Source organism: Chiloscyllium plagiosum, chromosome 15, assembly GCF_004010195.1.
Source record: "Chiloscyllium plagiosum isolate BGI_BamShark_2017 chromosome 15, ASM401019v2, whole genome shotgun sequence".
In the NCBI taxonomy this organism is placed as follows: Eukaryota; Metazoa; Chordata; class Chondrichthyes; order Orectolobiformes; family Hemiscylliidae; genus Chiloscyllium; species Chiloscyllium plagiosum.
This window is the reverse complement of record NC_057724.1, coordinates 2,027,526-2,050,061: the sequence shown is the minus strand read 5'-3', so window position 1 is coordinate 2,050,061 and position 22,536 is coordinate 2,027,526. Positions and strand designations below refer to the sequence as shown.

At 44.0% G+C, this 22,536-nt stretch overlaps 1 protein-coding gene across 3 annotated transcripts in view; it reads right to left on the bottom strand.

Annotated features, from left to right (window-relative positions):
* Nucleotides 1-22,536, bottom strand: part of nup62l (nucleoporin 62 like) — a 62,896-nt gene that overhangs the window by 2,916 nt on the left and 37,444 nt on the right. For all 3 annotated transcript variants that reach the window (XM_043704276.1, XM_043704275.1, XM_043704277.1), the window contains exons 7-12: nucleotides 17,085-17,271; nucleotides 15,531-15,675; nucleotides 9,394-9,443; nucleotides 5,571-5,705; nucleotides 3,700-3,811; nucleotides 1,632-1,698 (exon numbers count right to left, since the gene is read on the bottom strand). In XM_043704276.1, the coding sequence (XP_043560211.1) occupies nucleotides 1,632-1,698; nucleotides 3,700-3,811; nucleotides 5,571-5,705; nucleotides 9,394-9,443; nucleotides 15,531-15,675; nucleotides 17,085-17,271 (696 nt within the window). The remainder of the gene's footprint in view (nucleotides 1-1,631; nucleotides 1,699-3,699; nucleotides 3,812-5,570; nucleotides 5,706-9,393; nucleotides 9,444-15,530; nucleotides 15,676-17,084; nucleotides 17,272-22,536) is intronic.

Below are 22,536 nucleotides of genomic sequence, written 5' to 3'. Positions count from 1 at the left end.
GGTGCAGAGGAGATTTACAAGGATGCAGCCTGGACTGGAGGGCATGTCTTATCAAGTAAGGTTGAGGGAGTTAGGGCTTTTCTCATTGGAGTGAAGGAAGATGAGAGGTGACTTGATAGAGGTGTACAAGATGCTGAGAGGCATAGATAGAGTGGATAGCCAGAGATTTTTTTTCCCCGGGCTGAAATGGCTATCAATAGGCTGGTGGAAGGTTTAAGGGAGATGTCAGAGGTAGGTTCTTTACACAGAGTGGCAAGTGTGTAGAATGCACTGCCAGCTGTGGTAGTAAAGTCAAATACATCAGGGACATTTAAGCGACTCTTGGATGGGACATGGAAGATAGGTTAGTCTGATCAGAGTAGGAAAAAGGTTAGCACATCGAGGGCCAAAGGGCCTGTACTATTCTGTGATCAAATGGACGTATTAGCGATAATAAGAACTTAATCTCTTTGGTTTTGTGTGGGGGAGGTTGTGCCTCACTAACTTGATAAGTTTTTGAAGAGGTGCCAAAGATGATTGATGAGGGGAAAAAGGGTCGATATTGTCTACATGGACTTCAATAAAGCCTTTCACAACATTCCTCGTGGCAGACTGGTAGACAAGGTGAAGTCACGTGTATTAGGGGTGAGCTGGAAAGATGGATACATAACTGACTTAGTCATAGGAGACAGAGGGTAACGATGGAAGGATGATTTTTGGAATGGAAGGTTGTGACTAGTAGTGTTCCACAGGGTTTAGTGCTGGGACCTCGGCTTTTCGTGGTTTACATAAATAATTTGGAGGAAAACATGATGAAAGGTTGAATAGACTGGGTTTGTTTTCACTGGAACACAGGAGGTTGAGGGACAACCTAATGGAAGTTTATTAGATTGTGAATGGCAATGGATACAGCGGAAAAAGTATAAAGCTATTTTCCAGGATGGAGAGGTCAATTACGAGGGGACACAGGTTCAAGGTGAGAGGGGGAAAGTTTAAAAGAGATGCATGAGACAAGTATTTCCACACAAAGAGTGTTGAGCACCTGGAACTTGTTGCCAGAGGTGGTGGTGGTGGAAACAGACACAATATTTGCATTCAAGCAGCACCTGGATGAATACATGAATAGGAAGGGAATAGAGGGATATGGATCCTGTAAGTGAAGACCATTTTAGTACGGAAAGGGAAAATGTGTCAGCACAGGCTTGGAGGGCTGATGGGCCTGTTCCTGTGCTGTATCGATTTTCGATGTTGCTGGAGTGATAGATATTGGGCAGGACATTAGCAGAGCTCCCCTGCTCTTCAAAATAGCACTTTGGGAAATTTTACATCCAGTGTGTTTAAAATCTCATGCATCATAGCACTTGGGAAGTGCTACATCAGGCAACCATCTTCAACATACTGAAATCACTGCAGTAGGACCTGTACCCGTAAGATAATCAATGTTATCCAGGTGGCACCAACGTTAATATTCAATATTAATAGAGACTTCACAAGTAATACCAGTAAGGGGTGAAATTTGAAAATTAAGAACAACAGATGGATCTCAGAGCACATCTAGTTCTGAGGACACACCATCTGTAACACTGAGGCAAACCCCTAGCTTTCAAGTATCCTATCTTTGATGCCTTTTTAAAGGAAGCTGTCATGCATACCTGAGCTCTGATCAATCCACTGGAGAGAATCCATGTGGGCATTCAGAATCTTGCAAATCTGTTGCAACTGAAAGGGAAAAGGTGAGAGGTAAAGCAATTTAATGACTGATTAAAAGTTATAACACAGAGAGTCTCTGTAGTAGGCTCTATATACTTAAAACCATATTATTTTAAATATTGGAAACAAAAAATGCCTGCAGATCACAGAGGGTCAGGCAGCATCCATGGAAAGCAAGCTAACGTTTCGCATCTAGATGATTGAAATGTGAGAATTTAAGACTGTATTCACTGAAGTTCAGGTAGGGGGCATCACATAGATTCCTATAAGATTCAAACAGAATTGAACAAACACAGGAAGAGTATTCCCAATATGCGGAGAGTCAACAACCAGAGATCACGGTTTAAGGATGCAGGGTAGGCAATTTAAAACTGAGATGATGTGGAGATGCCAGTGTTGGATTGGGGTGGACAAAATCAGAAGTCACACAATAGCAGGTTATAGCCCAACAGATTTATTTAAAATCACAAGCTTTCGGAACACTGCTCCTTCATCACTTCACCTGATGAAGGAGCAGCATTCCAGAAGCTTGGGATTTTAAATAAATCTGTTTGAATATAACCTGGTGTCAGTCGTGAAAACTGAGACAAGGAGAAACTTCTTCATCGAGATAGAGTCGGAGAGATGTACAACACAAACATACCCTTCAGTCCAACCTGTCCATGCCGACCAGATCTGCTAAGCCAATCTAGTCCCATCTGCCAGCACCTGGTCCATATCCCTCCAAACCCTTCCTATTCATATACCCATCCAGACGCCTTTTAAATGCTGCAATTGTACCAGCCTCCACCACTTCCTCTTGCAGCTCATTCCATTCATGCACCACCCTCTGCATGAAGTTGCCCTTTAGGTCTCTTTTGTATCTTTCCCCCCTCACCCTAAACCTATGCCCTCTCGTTCTGGACTCTGGCAGCTCATTCCATTCATGCACCACCCTCTGCATGAAAAAGTTGCCCTTTAGGTCTCTTTTGTATCTTTCCCCCCTCACCCTAAACCTATGTCCTCTCGTTCTGGACTCCTCACCCCAGGGAAGAGACTTTGTCTATTTATCTTATCCATGCCCCTCATAATTTTATAAGCCTCTATACGGTCACCCCTCAACCTCCGAAGCTCCAGGGAAAACAGCCCCAGCCTATTCAGCCTCTCCCTATAGCTCAAACCCTCCATCCCTTGCAACATCCTTGTAAATTTTTTCTGAACCCTTTCAAATTTCACAACATCTTTCTGATAGTCTTTTGGCCTCAAACTCTTTCTGTTGCAGATAATCCCACAGACTCACCACTTTAAAGGGTTCAGAAAAGCTTTACAAGGATGTTGTCAGGGTTGGAGGATTTGAGTTGGACCTAAGGGTCTGTTTCCATGCTGTATATCTCTATGACTCTATGAATGCATATTTTCAAGAAGGGGTTAGATATAATTTTGGGGGTTAAAGGGATCAAAGAGTATGGGGAGTATCAAGTTAGAAAACCAATGGTGCAGCAGATTTGAGGGGCCAAATGACCTACTCCTATTCTTTGTGGTTCTAGGTCAATACTGCATATACAAACGCACCACAGTCCTAGGCAACAGCAAAGTTGGGAGCTTTGGAGAGACTTCCAGGAAACTTATTTCATGTAGGGGGACGGTAACTTAACTGGAGTTTCTGTTGTTTAAAGACTCTTTTTGGAAGGTCTGATCCGGCTACAATAATGTAATCACATTTAAAATACCTGCAAAGCATTATGCCTACAATCTAATAAGCCCTAATATTAGTGCAAGTATCGTTGGGTTGCACCCTAAAAATCAAGGGTACACAGTGCACACTGGTATGAGTTCCACTCCACAAACCTCGTGCTGGATTCATTACAATCAATTATTTATATTACTGACTTGGACACTAAGTTCAGTGTCAGACAGGATAATGAAATTGGAGTGTGTCCTCCAAGTGATCAGGTAGCAGTTCCAAGTTTGATGAGCTGAATGGCCTCCTATATTATCGATTTTCTATGATTAGACATTGTATCTACTTACTGGATCACTGATCTCAGAGGAACTGCTGGTGCTGTTGAGATGTTGAATAATTTCCTTCAGATCTTGGGCCATCCTCTTCAGTTGAGCATCAATATTCTCTGCAAGCTTATAACTGGACAGCAACACAGAACAGAAATACATAAAAACACAAGAACTAGAAACAGGAATAAGTAGGCAATTCCGCATCCCCAAGCCTATTCCACTATTTAATGCGAGCATGGTTGATCATATCTCAGCCTCAACTACTATTTCCTGCCTCCTCCCCATAACTCATGACTGACTAAAATCTATCACTTCCATTAATTTGCTCAATTTCCCAGCATTTACCACACTCTGGTGTAGTGAATTCTACAGACTCATGACCCATTGAGCGAATGAGTTTGGCCTGATCTGCTTTAAGTCTACTAGCCCTTATCCTAAAACTATTACCTTTTGCTCGAGATTGCCTCACAACAGAAAACATCTGCTCAGTTCAATTTGTCAATCTCTATTCGCATCTTATACATCTTTCAAATCGTCTCTCAGTTTTCAAAGCCCCAATGAGGTGTGAACTTCTCATTCTTTCCTAAGAGGAGCCTTTCATCCGACATCGATCGTGAACCTTCTTTAAACTGCCTCCAATGCAATTACGTAGCTCAGTTAAGGGGACAGAAACTGCAGTACTCAAGATGCAGTCTCACCAATGCTTTGTACAACTGCAGCAACACTTTCCTACTTCTATTCCTTTAGCAACAAATTCCAAAAATCCACTTGCCTTCCTAATTACCTTTTGTACCTATGTACTAGCTTTCCGTAATACATGCACAACATCCAGTCTCTCTGCATCAAAGCAATTAGGTTTCTTTCCACCGAGAACATGAGTTGCCTTTCTATTCCTCACATGAAAATGAATAACCTCATACTTATCTGTGTTAAACTTCACCAGCCAAATTTTGGCCTATTCACTTAACCTTTCCATTTGTAAGTTTCTTCTTTCTTCACTGAAGCATACTTTTCCACCTTGGGCGAAGTCCAAGTGAGCGAGAGTGGTGAGAGACTCACAGGCTAGGGGCACAGAGAGGAGTTTCTGCGGCTGTTTCAAGACTCCAGGATAGTGTGTTGTCTCCCTAGTATCAGGTTCAAAGACCTCAGAGGTTGCATGAAATTCTTAAGGGGGAGAGTGAGCAGCCAGGGGTCATTGTGCACATTGATACCAAAGACACAAGCAGATAGAGAGCGGAGGTACTATAGAGTGAGTACAGGTGGTTAGGAAAGAGGTTGAAAAGCAGGACCTCAAGGTTGCGTGTCCCACATGCACCCTCTCACAACTTGGACCCCCTTACACTCACACACACACGTTTGTGGGGTAAATTTGTACTTGCAGAGTTACATTGTACTTTGCTCAAAGACTGCATGAATCCATGCAAGATTCTGTTAATTTATATTTTAAGATTAGAATCAGTCTAAACACTATGGCACAGACAGCAGCACACTGGGGGCTAACACCTTCAATACTTTATCTGGGCTGACACCAGTTGTTAAAGTTCACTTGAGAATGTAACTTTTTTTTAAAAAAGCTTTGCAATTTACGTATGAAAGAAATGAAACTAACATGATCATTCTAACAGATGAGAGACTTAACAAACAATCAAAGTACACCATAAACTTTTACAATAAATTCTGTGTCTTACAACTGTGTACTCCACAGCCACCTGAAGGAGCAGCGCTCCGAAAGCTAGTGCTTATAATTAAACCTGTTGGACTATAACTTGATGCTGTGTGATTTTTAACTTTGTAATCCCGTGAAGTACTTGTCCTGGGAGTGTTTCATCGTCACTGTGTCGAGAGATTCACCTGGCTTTTAAACTCTGCTATAAATACCCGATACTCACGTGTGCTCTCGCTCTTCATCAGCATGCTGCAGGTAAATGGTGCCATGTTGATCCCTGACGGATTGCTCCAGTGGTTCCAGCAGATCTTCCAGTTCCTTCTGCTGTGACAGGATGAAATCAAGCTCTTGATCCAGTCTATCAGAGATATCACATGAAATCATTATCTCAAGCTGTTTACAAGTTTGAAATCATGTAGACCAGGGATAAGCTCCTCACCTGGTTTACATCAGAGAATGTCAGTGCATTCGAACAGACAATTCAACCAAACGCAGGCACCGCACATTGCGGTATGAGGAGAAAATCTTTTCCACTCCCTCATTCTGCAACGTTTTTTTTGCAGAAACAATATAGTGCTGAACAAAGTGTCAGTCACTCACAATCACACATGCATACCACTGAGGTCAGAAACAGAATCCAGCAGCAGGTGTCTCCCAAGCTGTGAAGTTTGCACAGAATTGTTCTTGCATTCAGGTTTTAACTGGCATGATAGACCAAACAGGAATGAGTGTATACAGTCAGGAGGGAGTTGCTCTGGGAGTCCTAACATTAACTATGGGACCCATGAACTCTCATGGAAGCAGTCAAAGATGGGGAAGGCAACCTTTTGCTGAATATCACATCGCACCGCCCTCACCTCCAATCTCAACTGATAAGTCAGTACTCCTCCATGTTGAGCAACACTTGGAGGGAGCACTGAGGTTGGGTAGGATGTAAGATATACTCTGGGTGACGGACTTCAAAGTCCATCAAGAGTTGCTCAGGAGCATCACTATAAACCAAGCTAGTCAAGTGCCATCTGATTAAGTTGCTAGATTGGACCTGTATCAGGTGGTGAGGGAACCAATGAAAAGGAAAATCATACTCACTATCACCAAACTGCCTGCGGCAGATGCATCTGTCCATGACGGCATGGTGGGTGGGCGGCATGGTGGCACAGTGGTTAGCACTGCTGCCTCACAGCGCCTGAGACCCGGGTTCATTTCCCGCCTCAGGCGACTGACTGTGTGGAGTTTGCACATTCTCCCCGTGTCTGCGTGGGTTTCCTCCGGGTGCTCCGGTTTCCTCCCACAATCCCAAAGATGTGCAGGTTAGGTGAATTGACCATGTTAAATTGCCCGTAGAGTTAGGTAATGGGTAAATATAGGGGTATGGGTGGGTTGCGCTTCGGCGGGTCGGTGTGGACTTGTTGGGCCGAAGGGCCTGTTTCCACACTGTAATGTAATCTAATCTAATCTAATGTAATCTAATCTAATCATGACAGTATCAGTAAGAGTGACCACTGCACACTGTGCTTGGAGACAAGAGCCCACCTTCACATTAGAATATCGTACATTTTGTAGGGCAAGAGATATGGAATGCCAGAAAAACTTACTTTTTAAGCAGCAATTGGTAATGATGCGGAAAGTAGTGCCCATTCAGCTGAGGCAGGTGAAGACAATCAATTATTGCAATGGCACATTGGATGGACTCTTGGTGGAAATGAACCTACAAAGTTCTGGGGGTCAAGTAGGGGAGGGGTTGGGATTGACTGGACTGTTCCATGAAATGACAGCATTTACTTGACAAGCTGAATGCTCTCCTCCAGTGCTGTATATCGGTCTAACTCAATGAGATGTTCAAAACTTAAGAGTTTTGACGAAGTAAATACAGGATAAATTGTTTTCCAGGCAGAAAGGTCAATAACCAGAGTGCACACATTGAAGAAAGAATCTAACGAACAAGAAAGACAAGAACATTTTTATCGAGCGAGTTTATGATGACTGTCTACAAGGTGAGTGCAAGCAGATTCAAAATCAACTTTCAAAAGGGCAATTGGAGAAATAGCTGAAAAGGAAACAATTGCACAGGGATACAGGAAGAACTGGGCAAATAGGACTAATTGGAGTAATTTGAACTACAAGTCACAGTGGGCACAGTGACCTCTGCCTGCGTTATATAAAAGCTTTTGCAGACTTCAGTCTCACCTTTATGCAAAGACTTGGAGAAACAGATAACACAGTTTACAGGAGAGTATTTTCTGAAACAGAATATCCTTGAAACAACTCAGAACAGGCCATCCTAAACTTACTGATGAGGAATGAGTCAGCAATTCAATGGCCAGGGAACAGCAAACAAAAAGTGATGTGACTGAATAGTATATATGGTTTCAGCCATACTGTATACCAAGATTTTGAATTTAGTCAATGCAGCCTTTGAAGGGATGAAACAGAAAATTACAATAGCAGATAAGGTATAATTGTTATACCTTAAGGTACAAGGTATAATCCTTCGAAGTATTATACAGTGGAACACAAGTGCTTCCCAAATTGGGACCAATGGATTGCAGGAGTTGCATTGTGATTTAGTGATAGAATTCTCGCCTCCCATGCAGGAAGTCCGGGTTTGTTTCCCGGCCAATGCATTGCAGTTCTTCCTTTCTCTACTTGCTTAAGGGCAGCTCAATAGTTAATGCTGTTGCTTCACAGCACCAGGGATCCGGGTTCGATTCCAGCCTCGGGCACATTCTCCCCATGTCTGCGTGGGTTTCCTCCGGGTGCTCCGGTTTCCTCCCACAATCCAAAGTTGTGCAGGTTTGCTGAACTGGCCATGCTACATTGCCCATAGTGTTCAGGGATGTGTAGATTAGGTCCAGGTAAATGTGAAAAAATAAATAGGGTAGGGGAATGGATCCGGGCGGGTTATTCTTCATACGGTCAACGTGGACTTGTTGGGCCAAATTGTCTGTTTCCACACGGTGATCAAGACTTGGGCACATTTTCCAGAAGGTTCACGACACAGTCAGCACCATGCGAATAAGTGATAGCCATGATCATAAGACCATCAGTCTTAATAGCAGAAGTAGACCATCAATCTACTCTGGAAAAGCGCAGCAGGTCAGGCAGCATCCAAGGAGGAGAATCGACATTTCGGGCATAAGCCCTCCAGCATCTGCAGTCCTCACTTTCTCCCATCAATCTACTCTGCCAATCAATGAGATCATAGCTGACCTGATAATCCTCAACTCTACTTGCCTGCCTTTTTTTCCCCATAACTCCTGATTCCCTTACGGATTAAAAATCTGTCCATCTCAGCCTTGAATGTACTTAACAGCACTGCCTCAACAGCCCTCTGGTGTAAAGAATGTCATAGATTCACTACCCTCAGAAGTAATTCCTCCTTATCTTGGTCTTACATGCATGACCCCTTATTTGATATTATGTTCCTTGGTTCCTTCACTCGACAAGCAATTCCAGTTAGGTTTCACGTAATATCATATGGGATTCAGTGACAGAATACTGTTGAACAACAAAGGAAGATGAATAAATTGTCTTGCCGGAACTGATCATTGCCTGGCACTTGTGTTGCTAATGTTAATTTGCCCGAGTTTTGATGTATATGGATATGGAGTACTTCAGTGCCTGACCAGTGGCAAATGTTGCTGGATACTGTAACATCCTTCTTTTAATAACAGAATGTAGGGAAGGCCTTTGAAGAAAAGCAGTTGAAGATGGTTGGGTCTAAAACTGTAATGTGAGAAATTGTACACCAAGTCATCCTTTCTGCAAGACCCTTGATTCAGGTATGGTCTCAGCAGATTGACAATTTTCTTGGTCAGTACATTGGTTAAGAAAGGCCCTCTTTACATTCATTCACAAGGAGCAGACAACTCTCCGACCGTCTTGATGAACATTCAAATCTGAACACGACCAAAAGCTGATCATCTATCCTGTTTGTGGAGGCATCTAACTTGACTGCTGACCTACAGGAACAGCATTGGGACATAGTTATTGCTGGGATTGGGAAGACAGAAGCTACAATATTGCATCAAAATAATGAGACTCACCTCTTCTGGTCCAGCTTCACTTTCTCTGCTTCTCGGTGTAAGGCAGTTATCTAAGGAAAAGGCAACAGAACAGTGTTGGCTAGAAGACATTCAACATCCTACTGCACCAGGAGATGCCTTAATGCAAGAAGTGAATTATTACATGGCTGCAGCCCGATCCACTCCCTTTAACAGGATTATATAGCAAGCGCAAATAGCCAAGTCAGAATAAAGGTGGCCCCCTGGAAGGATGCCAGATACACCTCACAGCATACTATAAAATCTCTTTAACAGACACCTCTAGGCTGCATGTTTGGTGAGCTCATTCCAAAATGCAACCTATGATCTAGCATCTGTATTAAAGATGACAGATAAGGGAAAACACTCCACCTGAATGGTCAGAGTGGAATTGTAGTTGAAAATACCAGTTTGTCAGCCTCCATCTCAGACAATTAACAAGTTATTTTGCCACCTCCCACAGCTTTTATCCTCATGAACTCAGTTTTCAGGGCTACATGAAGCAGAGGTTTCAAGCCCCTGAAGAACCGTGTTCACATTGATGGAAGATATTGCACAGACATTTCCAGCCAGCATACAGAAACATAGATGCTTCACACCCAGTGCTGATCTCTTGAATTTAAGGCCGGGAAATGAAAAGAGACCAGTTAACCCACCCCATCTATGATGTGGAGGAGTCGATGTTGGACTGGAGTGGACAAAGTTAAAAACCAGGTTATAGTTCCAACAGGTTTACTTGGAAGTACAAGCTTTCAGAACACTGCTCCTCTGACACTACCTGATGAAGGAAGACTGCTCCGAAAGCTAGTGCTTCCAAATAAACCTGTTGGACTATATAGCATGGTTTTGAGAGATTATTAAACTTTGTCCACTCCATTTATGACTTTCGAATACCAATCCTTCCCCCAGCACCCCACGATATTTTCATTAAAGGATTTTAACATGATTGGAAGAAATTAGTCCCATTTTAAGAGTGGTTAGAACGGGGTGGGGGTGTATTTTCTGTGTGGTTGCATTGGCACGTGGACATGATTGCACATTCTTCTTGCAACTCTTGTGCTGATAGTGTCAGGTGTAGAATTCAAAACTCCGACCTTGTTCAAAAACAGTGTAAGAACCATGAGTATGTAATGATTTGAACCTAGCTGGACCTTGCTGACTCTGAGGTACTTAATTGGGATTGTTGACCTAGGCCAATCAGGAAGCTCTTGCCGACCAAACTAAACAATGGATGAGCCAGAAGGTGGGTCGGCCATCCTGATCGCTGTCGTTTGGGGGGTTTGACAGGGGTGGGGGTGCCTGAGAGTGATCGGAAGGTGGGAGGGACGGGTGGCTTGCTGGCAGAGTCTGTATTCTATGCACTGTTTCTTATCTAATTGGACTGTCCTGTACGTATTTATCACTGTTACTGTTTTGTGATAACAAAGTGGGATTTGAGGTTTGTCCTCATTTCCCTGAAAACTGATTGAACGGTAGGGATTGGGGCATGGCTTTGCCATTCCTCTCTCGTAAAATTGCTGTTTATCTGTATACAGCTGTTAATGTTAATTGTTTTGTAAACTGTGAATTGTTTAATAAAATAAAAAATATATAACCAGGAAAAAATATTTTAAAAAATAAACAAGGGATGAGCCAAAAGATGGGTAGGCCATCCTGATCGCTGTCGTCCTGGGGACTCTGGGTGGGGGAGGTGGGGGGTTTGTTGTGGGAGCAGGATGGGCTGTCCTACAGACGGCAGGAAGATGTGTCAGGACAGACCGAGAGCTGGAAGGGGTATGGTGCAGACTGCAAGCTGGAATGGGCGCATGGCGGGCTGCCTTAGAGTGCCCTGAAGGTTGGAGGGACAGGTGGGCTTGCTTGGGGAGGGGGTGCGTATCCTATGCACTGCTTTTTATCTAATTGGACTGTCTTATGTGTATTTGTTATTGTTTTGTGATGACTAAAAGTGGGTTTTGAGGTTTGTCCTCATTTCCCTGAAAACTGGTTGAACGGTGGCGTTTGGTGCCTGGCTTTGCCACTCCCCTCCCCTATATATTTCTCTGCATACAGTTGTTAATGTTAATTGTTTTGTAAACTGTTCTGATTAATAAAATAAAAACATATATAAACAATAAGGTATGACCCAGAAGGTGGGTGGTTGGGGTCAGATGGTAGCGGGTGACATAATGGGCTGCCCTAGAGGCGGCCATAAGGTATGTCAGGGCAGACCGAATGCCGGAAGGGGCATATGGATGGGCTGCTTTTCAGTGGACGGAAGGTGGGAGGGATGGGTGGCTTGCTGGGCAGAGGGGGGTCTGTATTCTATGCACTGTTTACTATTTAATTGGACTGCCTGGTATGTATCTGTTACTGTTACCTTGATGATTTAAAGTGGAATTTGAGCTTTGTCCTGAAAACTGGCTGTACAGTAGTGTTTGGAGGGTCCAGCCTTTCTGCCCCTTTCCTCTGCAAATCGCTGTTTCTTGTATATGGCTGTTCGCGTGTGTTTGTAACTTGCACTGGTTAGTAAAGCAAAAAAAATACAAAGAAGGGATGAGCCGGAAGGTGGGTAGGCCATCCTGACTGCTGTTGTCCTGCTTTTTGGGAGGGGGGGGGGGGGTGGACAGGACGACTGTCTTGGTCTGCCCTGACACACCTTCGGCCATCTCTAAGAGCCAGAAGGGGCATTGGGATAGACTGCCATTGAGTGGCTGGAAAGGGGAGGGAGGGGTAGTTTGCTGGGTTGCCGGGGTGTCTATGCGATATGCACTGTTCATTGTTCAGTTTATCAGACTGTATTGGATTGCATTCACTGTCTCTTTCTTGGTAATGTAAAGTGGGATTTGAGGTTTGTCCTCGTTCCCCTGTAAACTGGTTGTATGGTGGGGTTTGGGGGCCTGGCCTGGCCTCCCCTTTCCCCTGTAAATTACTATTTCTTGTACACTACTGTTCACGTTAACTGTTTCGTTTGTATTTTGTACTGTTTAATAAAATTTAAAAAACACAAACAGGGGACAGGGCCCCTCTCTTGGTATAGTGGTGGTGTCTCTACCCAAGAACAAAGAAACCCGGGTTTATTCCCACCTGGTCCAGAAGTGTGGCATAATACCTCTGAACAGGCTGATAAGGAAAATAGATCAACTAAAAAAAAAAGGGGATTTAGAATCTCCTCAGTGTGAGGGACTGACTCCAATTTGGCTGGCCGTGGCCAGTGTACTGTGCACAAGCAAATAAAGGGTGACGTGGTGATGGGATACCAGCCTGGTGTAGTTATTTCATTGGCAATGGCAGAAAATAGTACGTGCCTTAAGAACATTTGCTCGCAGTCACCTTGCGAGTTCAGGTAAGCATTTCTGGCATCACGCCTTTATTTGGAAAGCTTGACTTATTTGATCTTGCTGTCAAAGGCTGGGCCCAGTATGTGGAAAGAATGCAATATTTTTCCTTGGCTAATGATATTGGGGCAGGTAAAAGGTAATGAGTAATCCTTTTGACTGCTTGCGGACCTGCAGCATTTCCAGTTATAAGGAACTTAACTTTCTCAGATGCTAAAACCTTCTAAGAGTTGGTTAAGAAAAATTAGCCAAATCTCCTCTAATCCTGAGAAGGTATAGTTTTTATTTGACTGTTAGAGAACTGGACAACCCATGTTGGGAATTTTGACAAAGTCAAGATGACTGGCAGAGACATGTGATTTTGGGTTAACCCTGAATGAGACACTGAGACACCGCTTGATATGAGGGATTAATAACTTGACCATGCAGAAGCGCCTACTAGCTAAAGCCCAACTGGACTTCTAGCAGGTATAACAACTGGCTTTGTCATTAGAAAATGCAGCAAATGGAGCACGGGAACTACAGGGCATCCCAATGGAAGTGGACACCTTCACCTGTCCAACTGAGTTTGTGGAACACCACTTGAGTGTAGGCACTCACAGAGCATATCCTGAGCAAAAGCACCCCATGACAATCCACAGCAGAACCCCACAACAAAGTCAAGACTTGGCCAAGTGGCTAAAAAGTTCTCAGTATCTGGGCCAACAAACCATTGTAGTTGCTGCCGGTATGCAGACCCGGGACAGCAAAAGAGTCCTACAAGGCTTTACTTGAGTAAGAAACCTCAGACCGATACCCAGGAGATTGCACAACCTGGAAAGTCCCCCTACACGTTACACGTGGGTTGGAATAACTAAATTGTGTAGTGACACCCAAATTGGAACGGATTAGAATTAATGTTCGGTTAAATGGTCACCCCGTTGTCATGGAGGTCCAATACCGACGCAGCTGTATCCGTGGTTGCAGAACCAGTCTTTAACAAGATTTGCTCGGGCCTCCAGCCCTTAGGTTTGCGCAAGACCCCAGCCAGACTGAGAACATATGCTGGGGAACCGCTGCAAATTAAGGATGACTTCGGTTCTGGTCTCCTACGAAAAGCAGTTGGTGCAATTACTGCTGATGGTAGTAAGGAGCTCAGGCCCAAGCCTACTAGGACAGAATTGGTTGAGAGAGATTCACCGAGATCCGGTCACCAGCCTGCGCCCTTTTCCAGCAGACTATAGAGAACATTTTACAAGGGCTACAATAGGTTTCCATTTATCTGATGTACTAATAACAAAGACCAAAACAAAGAGGGACTTGGGAGAACTTGGACAGATTGCTTAAACATTTCCTCCAGGCGGGTTTATGCTTCAGAAAGAAAAAAGAAATGTGGTCTAGGCACTTCAAATGACCTACTTGGGTTACAGAGTTGACAAATTACACATGATGAAAGATAAAGCAGGGGAGATCAAAGGATTCCCAGCTCCCATGTCTGTACTGGAGCTTAGGTTTCTCCTTGGGCTAGTAAGTTATTACAGAAAATTCATATGTAACCAAGCCTCCATCTTGGCACTTACACCTGCTATTGAAAAAGTGTCAGCCTTGGAAATGGTTGCATGGCCAAGTAGTAGTTTTTAGGGAAATGAAAAAGCACTTATGGCCCACTATGATCCAAAGCAAGAAGTACGGCTGACATGTAATGCCTCCCTATATGATATCAGGGAAGTGTTGGCTCACCGGTGGCACAACAGAGAGGAAGGCCTGATTGCATATGCCTCCCAGATTTTGGCTGATGCCAAATGCAAGTATGCCCAGAGAGAGAGGGGTAGTTTGGCAGTCATCTTCGGTGTGAAGAAGTTTTATCAGTACCTTTACGGACAGAAATGTGTCATAGTAACAAATCACAAACCCCTGCTCAGGCCATAAACTGGTCGAGGCAGCGGGCCATGGAGAGGGTTGCTATGGCTGATTGCCTGCCCCTCTTCCCCAGTTACATTCAAGCCCAGCTGTCCGTGGAGAAGGAGCATGTGGCGTCTACCAATACCTTTGAAGTTTTCAGGAACAGGTGGGCACTGCAAGGCATGAAGTGTTTTATTTCCCCCTCCAACTCTATTTTGATTTGATCCCTGCCCTCCCTTTCACTTTTTTGTTCACTTAGGCATTGCCGTGTGATGGGAAGGTCACTGCTCGTCACTGGTCATGCAAACGTTTCTTTTCTTCCTGCTGGTGGAATGTCAATAAAGGTTTCTGCACTCGTTTCTTCACTGTGTCCGACACCTGCACATGCACAGCATGGGTGCTGGGGGAAAATAAACACTACTGCTGTTTGGTGGTAGTGTGGGAGTTTATAAAAAGGAAAAAATATATAATTCAAAAAATTAAACCAATAGGACCAGTTTTTGGAGTTTGCAGCAAATACACATTAACTAAAAAAAGATTAAAAATACAAAGAGGGATTTACAATCTCCTCAGTTCCAGGGTCTGACTCCAAGCTTACTGGCCAAGCCAGTTTACTGTGCAAAAGTAAATAAAGGGTGACTTGGTGACAGGATACCAGCCTCTACAGTTGTTTCAGGGTAGATACAGAAATGATCAGAAACTCAAAAAAAGATTCTGGACAAAGGTAAGACATGAATTCCTTGCTCAATTGCTAATAATTAGTTACTTCTTCATTAACCTTTAACTACCTTAGCTTAAGATGCTTAGCAATTCAAATTAGATTAGAGGTTGCCAGGGGCAGAGAGAAATAACCATGAGGGCAAGATAGCCCCCCCTCCTTGGGGAAAATTTGAATAACTTGATCAATTCTATCGTGTACAGCCGAACAGGCTGCATTTGGCTCACCTTCTCTCCATTTTCGATTAGCATCCGGTCCCAAGCATTGACCTGGGTGGCCTGGTGAAGGAATTGTTTCTCTTGGTCCTCAAGCTCCACACTCCACTTGTTGATGAGACTCTCCAGTTGAGCATACGACATTACTGGAGGAGTACTGCAAATGAAATTATCAGCAAAACATAAACCAGCTTCAAGTTAGATCATCTCCCCTAAAACCAAATCCCCATCAAACACAATTTAGTGCAGTGTACCCAAACATTCTCCAGCTACTGCAATTGGACCACGGTATGTACCTTTTAGTTAGAACACAGAACAGTACAGCAGAGTGCAGGCCCTTCAGCCCTCAATATTGTGCCCACCTTTTATCCTCCTCTAAGATCATACTAACCTATATACCCTTCATTATGCTGTTTTTCAGGTGACCATCCAAAAATCGCTTAAATGACCCAAATGTATCTGACTCCACTATCACTGTTGGCAGTGCATTCCATGCATACCACTTTCTGTGTAAAGAACCTACCTCTGACATCTCCCCACACCTTCCTCCAATAACACTGAAATTATGCACCTTCGTGATAGCCATTTCTGCCTTGGGAAAAAGTCTCTGGCTATCCACTCTATGCTCATCATCATCTACACCTCTATCAAGTCACATCTCATCCTTCTTCACTCCAATCAGAAAAGCCCTAGCTCCCTCAACTTTTCTTCATAAGACATGCCCTCGAGTCCAGACAAACATCCTGGTAAATCTCCTCTACCCCTCTCTAAAGCTTCCACATCCTTCCGATAATGAGGCGACCAGAACTGAACAAAATTAGTCTCAGTTCCTCACCATTTTTCTATTGATGAAAAAGTGACTGGATTGTGTAAATACATGTCTAACAGGAATAGGCATTGGGATAGGAATAAGCATCGGGACTACACTGAAAGCAGAAAACTATCAAGTTTGTGAACCTCTCTAAACTTCCATCTTATTGTCAGCTGCTTCACTGACCTTCTCTCCATTATAAACTCAAATATGGGGATACTTGTTGATTACTGCACAATGTTCAGCATCATTTATGATGTCTCAGCAAGGCCTGGACAGACAACTGGCACATACATTCAAATTATACAGATGCCAGACAATGACCACCATCAACAAGACAGACAAACTATTGCCCCCTGACATTCTACAGGTGTTTTTGTCACTGAATCCTGCACTATCAATATCTTTGGAGTTACCATTCACCAGAACTTAATTGGATTTGCCTTACAAATACTGTGATGAAAAATAGCAGATTATAGACTAGGAACCCTGCCGTGAACGGCTTGCCTTCTGACTCCCCATCTACATGGCATAGGCCAGGAGTGAGGTGGAATACTCCCCACTTGCCTGGATGAATGCAACTTTAACAATATTCGAGAAGTTTGACACCACACTCAGACACCCCCGTTATTACAGGGCCACCGACACACACAGGCATAGTGATGGAAAGATAGTGCACCAACATAGGGGAAGTGAAAATCCAATAGAAAACTCATTCTTTCCTGTTCTGCAGGCTGGCTGATGGCTTCACTTACCTACTAGCCACAGGAGCAATAGTGGTGGTGGTAATGGTGGCAGTAGTAGTGCCCACAGCAGTGGTGGCTGTGGCACTCGCACTGGCAGCTGTCACAGCAGGCCCTGGTGTGAGGGAGAAACTTGCTGGTGTCTTCAGTCCCAGAGAAAAGCCAGTGTTGCAGGTGGTTGCAGCCGCAGAGGTGGAAGCTACAAAAGTAAAATAGAGGCTATTATCTCTTGTCATGACAACAGTGATTTCCATTCTAACTCCATTTGCTTGTGCAGTGAATACAATTCAGGCCAGATTAATAGGTTATCAAAAAAAGAGACAGATGATGGTTCAGGTAGTGTTAGGTATTTAAAAAACCAGGCAATGGCTTAAATTAGGAATAGAAAGCATTGCAACATTTAAAAGGTATCTGGATGGGTATATGAATAGGAAGGGTTTGGAGGGATATAGGCTGGTGGGTGCTGGCAGGTGGGACTAGATTGGGTTGGGGTATTTGGTCGGCATGGACAAGTTGGACCAAAGGGTCTGTTTCCGTGCTGAACACCTCTACGACTCTGACTCAAAAAACAGAACTAAATTTAAGCTCAATTATTAAAAATTATAACACTTCAACTGAGTTAAGATTAATTATATTTAACAGAGCAGCTCTGGAGGTGATAGTTCAAGTTAATTTATCAAAATAGTAATTAATTTGTAAAAGATAGAAGGGACTTCTTTCTTTGGGTAATCAATGGGCAGCTGTGACTGGTTGCAGCAATTCTCGAGCCACTTGGTAAGTTTATAAAATTTTCTGGATACTGAGGGACTATGTGCGAGATGTGACTCCAGTAGCTCCAGCCAGAACTCGGGTTTTCTGAGCTTGAGGGGCAGCGGAGTAGCAGTTGAGCATCCAGGAGGACAGAAGAGCTGCCTGTGTCAAGTGACAGGTAGGTCAGCATAACTTGGTATTCCCTGCCTTTTTAGTGAGGTGTAAGATTGAATGCATGGGGTTGAGGGGTGGAAACGGCCACTGTTTCAGAAGAATATTGGACAGACACAAGGGGAATATAAACTTGCAGGATGTTTCAGCAGAATGGGTTTAATTTATTAAATTTTTCTACAAATAGCTGGTAAGGAGCTGATGGGCCAAACAATTCCCTTAAATTAGAAAATTAAAAACCAAACAAAACATATCATTTGAAGTGAGATAATACTGCTCTAGGCCAGAATGGCCACTGCAGCAGAGTACTGCAGGCCAGAACGAGCAAGGTAGTGCGGAGTGACAGGACAGGAGCTGAGATGACTGATCTCCAACCACAGGACAGGGATATAGGGACAAATGATAAACCAATGCTTAAAAATGTATTGCTGGAAAAGCGCAAGTCAGGCAGCATCAAAGGAGCAGGAGAATCTACGTTTCAGGCATAAGCCCTTCTTTCAGGCTTATACCCAAAACGTCGATTCTCCTGCTCCTTTGATGCTGCCTGACCTGTTGCGCTTTTCCAGCAACACATTTTTAAACTCTGATCTCCAGCATCTGCAGTCCTCACTTTCTCCTAAATGATAAACCAATGTCCTGCATTTCTTAATTCACTGGTGGGACATGGCTTCGCTAGCATTCATTGTCTGTCAGTAGTTGTCCTCGAGATTCCTGAACTTGCTGTAGGTAGACCTACAGCAATGCCCTAGAGAGGAATTTCCAGTATTTTGACCCAGGAACAGTAATGTATTTCCACATCAGGATAGGGAGTGGCTTGTAGGGGATCTTGCAGGTGATGGGGTCCCCATGCTTCTAGATGGAAGTGGTCATGGGTTTGGAGATACTGTCTCAGGATAGTTGGTAAATTTCTGTAGTGTACCTTGTAAATATATACACTGCTGCTAATGAACGTCAGTGTTAGAGGGAGTAGATGCTTATGGATTTGGTGCCAATCAAATGGGTTGCTTTGCCAAAGAAGATGGCAAGCTTCTCAGTGTTGTTGGAGATGCACCATACAGGCAAATAGGGAGTACTCTATCACACTCCCGATTGTGCCTTTTAGATGGTGGACAGACAACCCACTTAAGTTTCTGAGGAGTCACAAATGGCACTGAACGTTGCGCAGTGAACATTCCTACTTCTGCCTAATGGTGGAGGGAAGATCACTGATAAAGCAGCTGAAGATTGATGGATCGAGGACACTACCCAGCAGAAAAGTCCTGGAGCTGAGATGACTGATCTCCACCAACCATAATCATTTATGTGCCAGGTATGACTCCAACCAGCAGGGAGTATGCATCCGATTGCCATCGATTCCAGTTTTGCTGGGGGTTCCTTGATGTCAGATTCCGCTGAATCCAGTCCTAATGTTAAGGTCTGCCACTGTCACCTCATCTCTGGAATTCAGCACTTCTGTCCATGTTCGAACCAAGTTTGGAATGAGGTCAGGAGCAGAGTGGCCCTGGTGGACCAAAACTGGTAGTCAGTGAGCAATGGATAATCTGTCATTGTTATGGATATGAATTTAATTGTATATTCTAGTTCCAAAGAATACAGAGTTAACGTTTAGAGCCCAAGGAAAGATCATCGGGCTTGAAACGTTAACTCCGATTTCCCTCCACACATGCTGCCAGACTTGCTGAGCCTTCCCAGCAATTTCAGTTTTTGTTTCCAACACTTGCTCCATTGGGCAAACAGATACTCTGCAGTCCTTGGGGTGTAAGGACATCCATAATAATATTAGAGAGCCAGTGACACTGAAGGAACAGCAATACATTTCCAAGTCAGGATGTTTAAATATATCAAGGGGAAAGGCGAGGCAAAAATGGACCGCTGAAGTAGTAATGCAGAACATAGAAATTGCAGAGGAACTGAACAAGTACTTTGTGCCAGTCTCAACGGTGGAAGACATGAGTAATAGCCCAAAAATTCAAGAGAATCTGGGACAGGGTGGGACAGAGATGAGTATGGTGGCCATCACCAAGGAGAAAGTGCTAAACAAAAACTGAAAGGTCTCAAGGTGGGTAAATCACCTGGACCAAATGGATTACACCCCAGAGTTCTGAAGCTGGCTGAAGAGATAGTGGAGGCATGAGTGGCGATCTTTCAGGAATCAATGGAGTCAGGGAAGGTCCCAGAGGACTGGAAAATCACTCATGTCATCCCGTTTAAGAAGGGAGTAAAGCAAAAGCCAGGAAATTACAGGCTAATTGCCATTTGTAAGATTTAAGAGTCGATTATGAAGGATGAGATTTCTAAACATTTACAAGTGCTTGGTAAAACAGGAAAGGTCAGCATGGTTTATTCAAGGGGAGGTCATGCCTGACAAATCTGTTACAATTCTTTGAGGTGGTAACAAGCAAGTTCAGCAAAGACGTTATCTACCTGGACTTCTAGAAAGCCTATGACATGGTGCCACACAGGAGGCTACTGAGTAAGGTAAGGATGCATGGTGAGAGGCAAGGTGCTAGCATGGATAGAAGATTGGCTGTCTGGCCAGAAAACAGAGTGGGGATAAAAGTGGCCTCCATTTTGTAGCAGCAGGAATGATGAGAGTAAGGACTGGGGTGCTGCCAGGAAGATGGAATCAGTGGCCTCTATTTTGCAGGGAGAGCGGTCTGGGGCACAACTCCCTGACCTTTACTATACTCATGGAGAGGGATAGGAGCAGACGGTATGGGGAAGTATTTAATTGGGGGAGGAGGAATTACAATGCTATAAGGCAGGAACTGGGGTGCATAAATTGGGAACAGACGTTCTCAGGGAAATGCATGATAGAAATGTGGAGATTGTTCAGAAAGCACCTGCTGATAGTGCTGGACAGGTTTGTCCCACTGAGGCAAGGAAGGGATGGTAGGGTGAAGGAATTTTGGGTAACAAGGGATGTGGAACATCTAGTCAAGAGGATTGAACGCAGGTCAAGTGGAACATCTAGTTAAGAGGAAGAAGGAAGCTTACTTAGGGTTGAGGAGGAAAGGATCAGTCAGGGCTCTAAAGGGCTACAAGGTAGCAGAGAGGAACTGAAGAATGGACTTAGAAGAGCGAGAAGGGGGCATGTAAAAGCTCTAGCAGGAAGGATTAAGGAAAACCCCAAGGCTTACGCAAGGAACAAGAGGATGATCAGAGTGAGGATAGGGCTAATCAGGATTAGTGCAGGGAACTTACGCCTGGAGTCGGTGGTGGCAGGGGAGGTCCTTTACTTCAGTATTCACTTCTGAGGGGGACCTTGACGTTTGTGAGGTCAGCGTGAAACAGACTGATACGCTAGAACAGGTTGATGTTAGGAAGGAGGATGTCCTTGAAATTTTGAGAAACCCAAGGATAGATAAAGCGCCTGGGTTAGACAGGATATACCCTACGTTAGGCCAGGAAGCGAGGGAAGAAATTGCAGCGGCTTTGGCGATGATCTTTGCGTCCTCATTGGAGTACTGGCAGATGATTAGAGGGTGGCAAATGTTATTCCCTTGTTCAAGAAAGGGAACAGAGATAATCCTGGGAATTACAGACCAGCCAGTCTTACATCAGTGGTGGGCAAATTATTGGAAAGGATTCTGAGAGACAGGATTTATGATTATTTGGAAAACCAGTTTAATTAGAGAGAGTCAGCATGGCTTTGAGAGAGGCAGGTCATGCCTCACAAATCTTACTGAATTCTTTGAGGGTGTGACAAAACACATTGAAGGTAGAGCACTTGATGTGATGTAGATGAATTTTAGCAAGGCATTTGATAAGGTATGGTAGGCTCCTTATGGTAGGTTCATTCAGAATGTAAGGCAGCATAGAATACAGGGAATTCTGGCAGTCTGGATACAAATTGCTTGGCCCATAGAACACAGAGGGTGGTGTTAGACGGAAAGTATTCAGCTTGGAGACCAGTGGTGTACTGCAGGAATCTGTTACAGGAGCTCTGTTCTTTGTGATTTTTATAAATGACTTGAATGAGGAAGGGTGAGTTTGTAAGTTTGATGATGACTCGAAGGTTGGTGGAGTTGTGGAAGTGTGGAGGGCTGTTGTAGGTTGCAATTGACAGGATGCAGAACTGGGCTGAGAAATGGCAGGTAGAGTTCAACCTGGAAAACTGTGAAATGATTTACTTTGGAAGGTTGAATTTGAATGCAAAATGCAGGATTCCTGGCAGTATAGAACAATAGAGGGATCTTTGACTCCATGTCCATAGATCCCTCAAAGTTGCCAACCAGGTTGATAGGGTTGTTATGAAGGCGTATGGGGTGTTGGTTTTCATTAATAGGCAAGTTGAGTTTAAGCAAAAATGTGTTGCTGGAAAAGCACAGCAGGTCAGGAAGCATCCAAGGAGCAGGGGAATCAACGTTTTGGGCATGAGCCCTTCTTCAGAAATGAGGAAAGTGTGCCAAGCAGGCTAAGATAAAAGGTAGGGAGGAGGGACTTGGGGGAGGGGCGTTGGAAATGCGATAGTTGGAAGAAGGTCAAGGTGAGGGTGATAGGCCGGAGAGGTCAGGAAGAAGATTGCAGGTTAGGAAGGTGG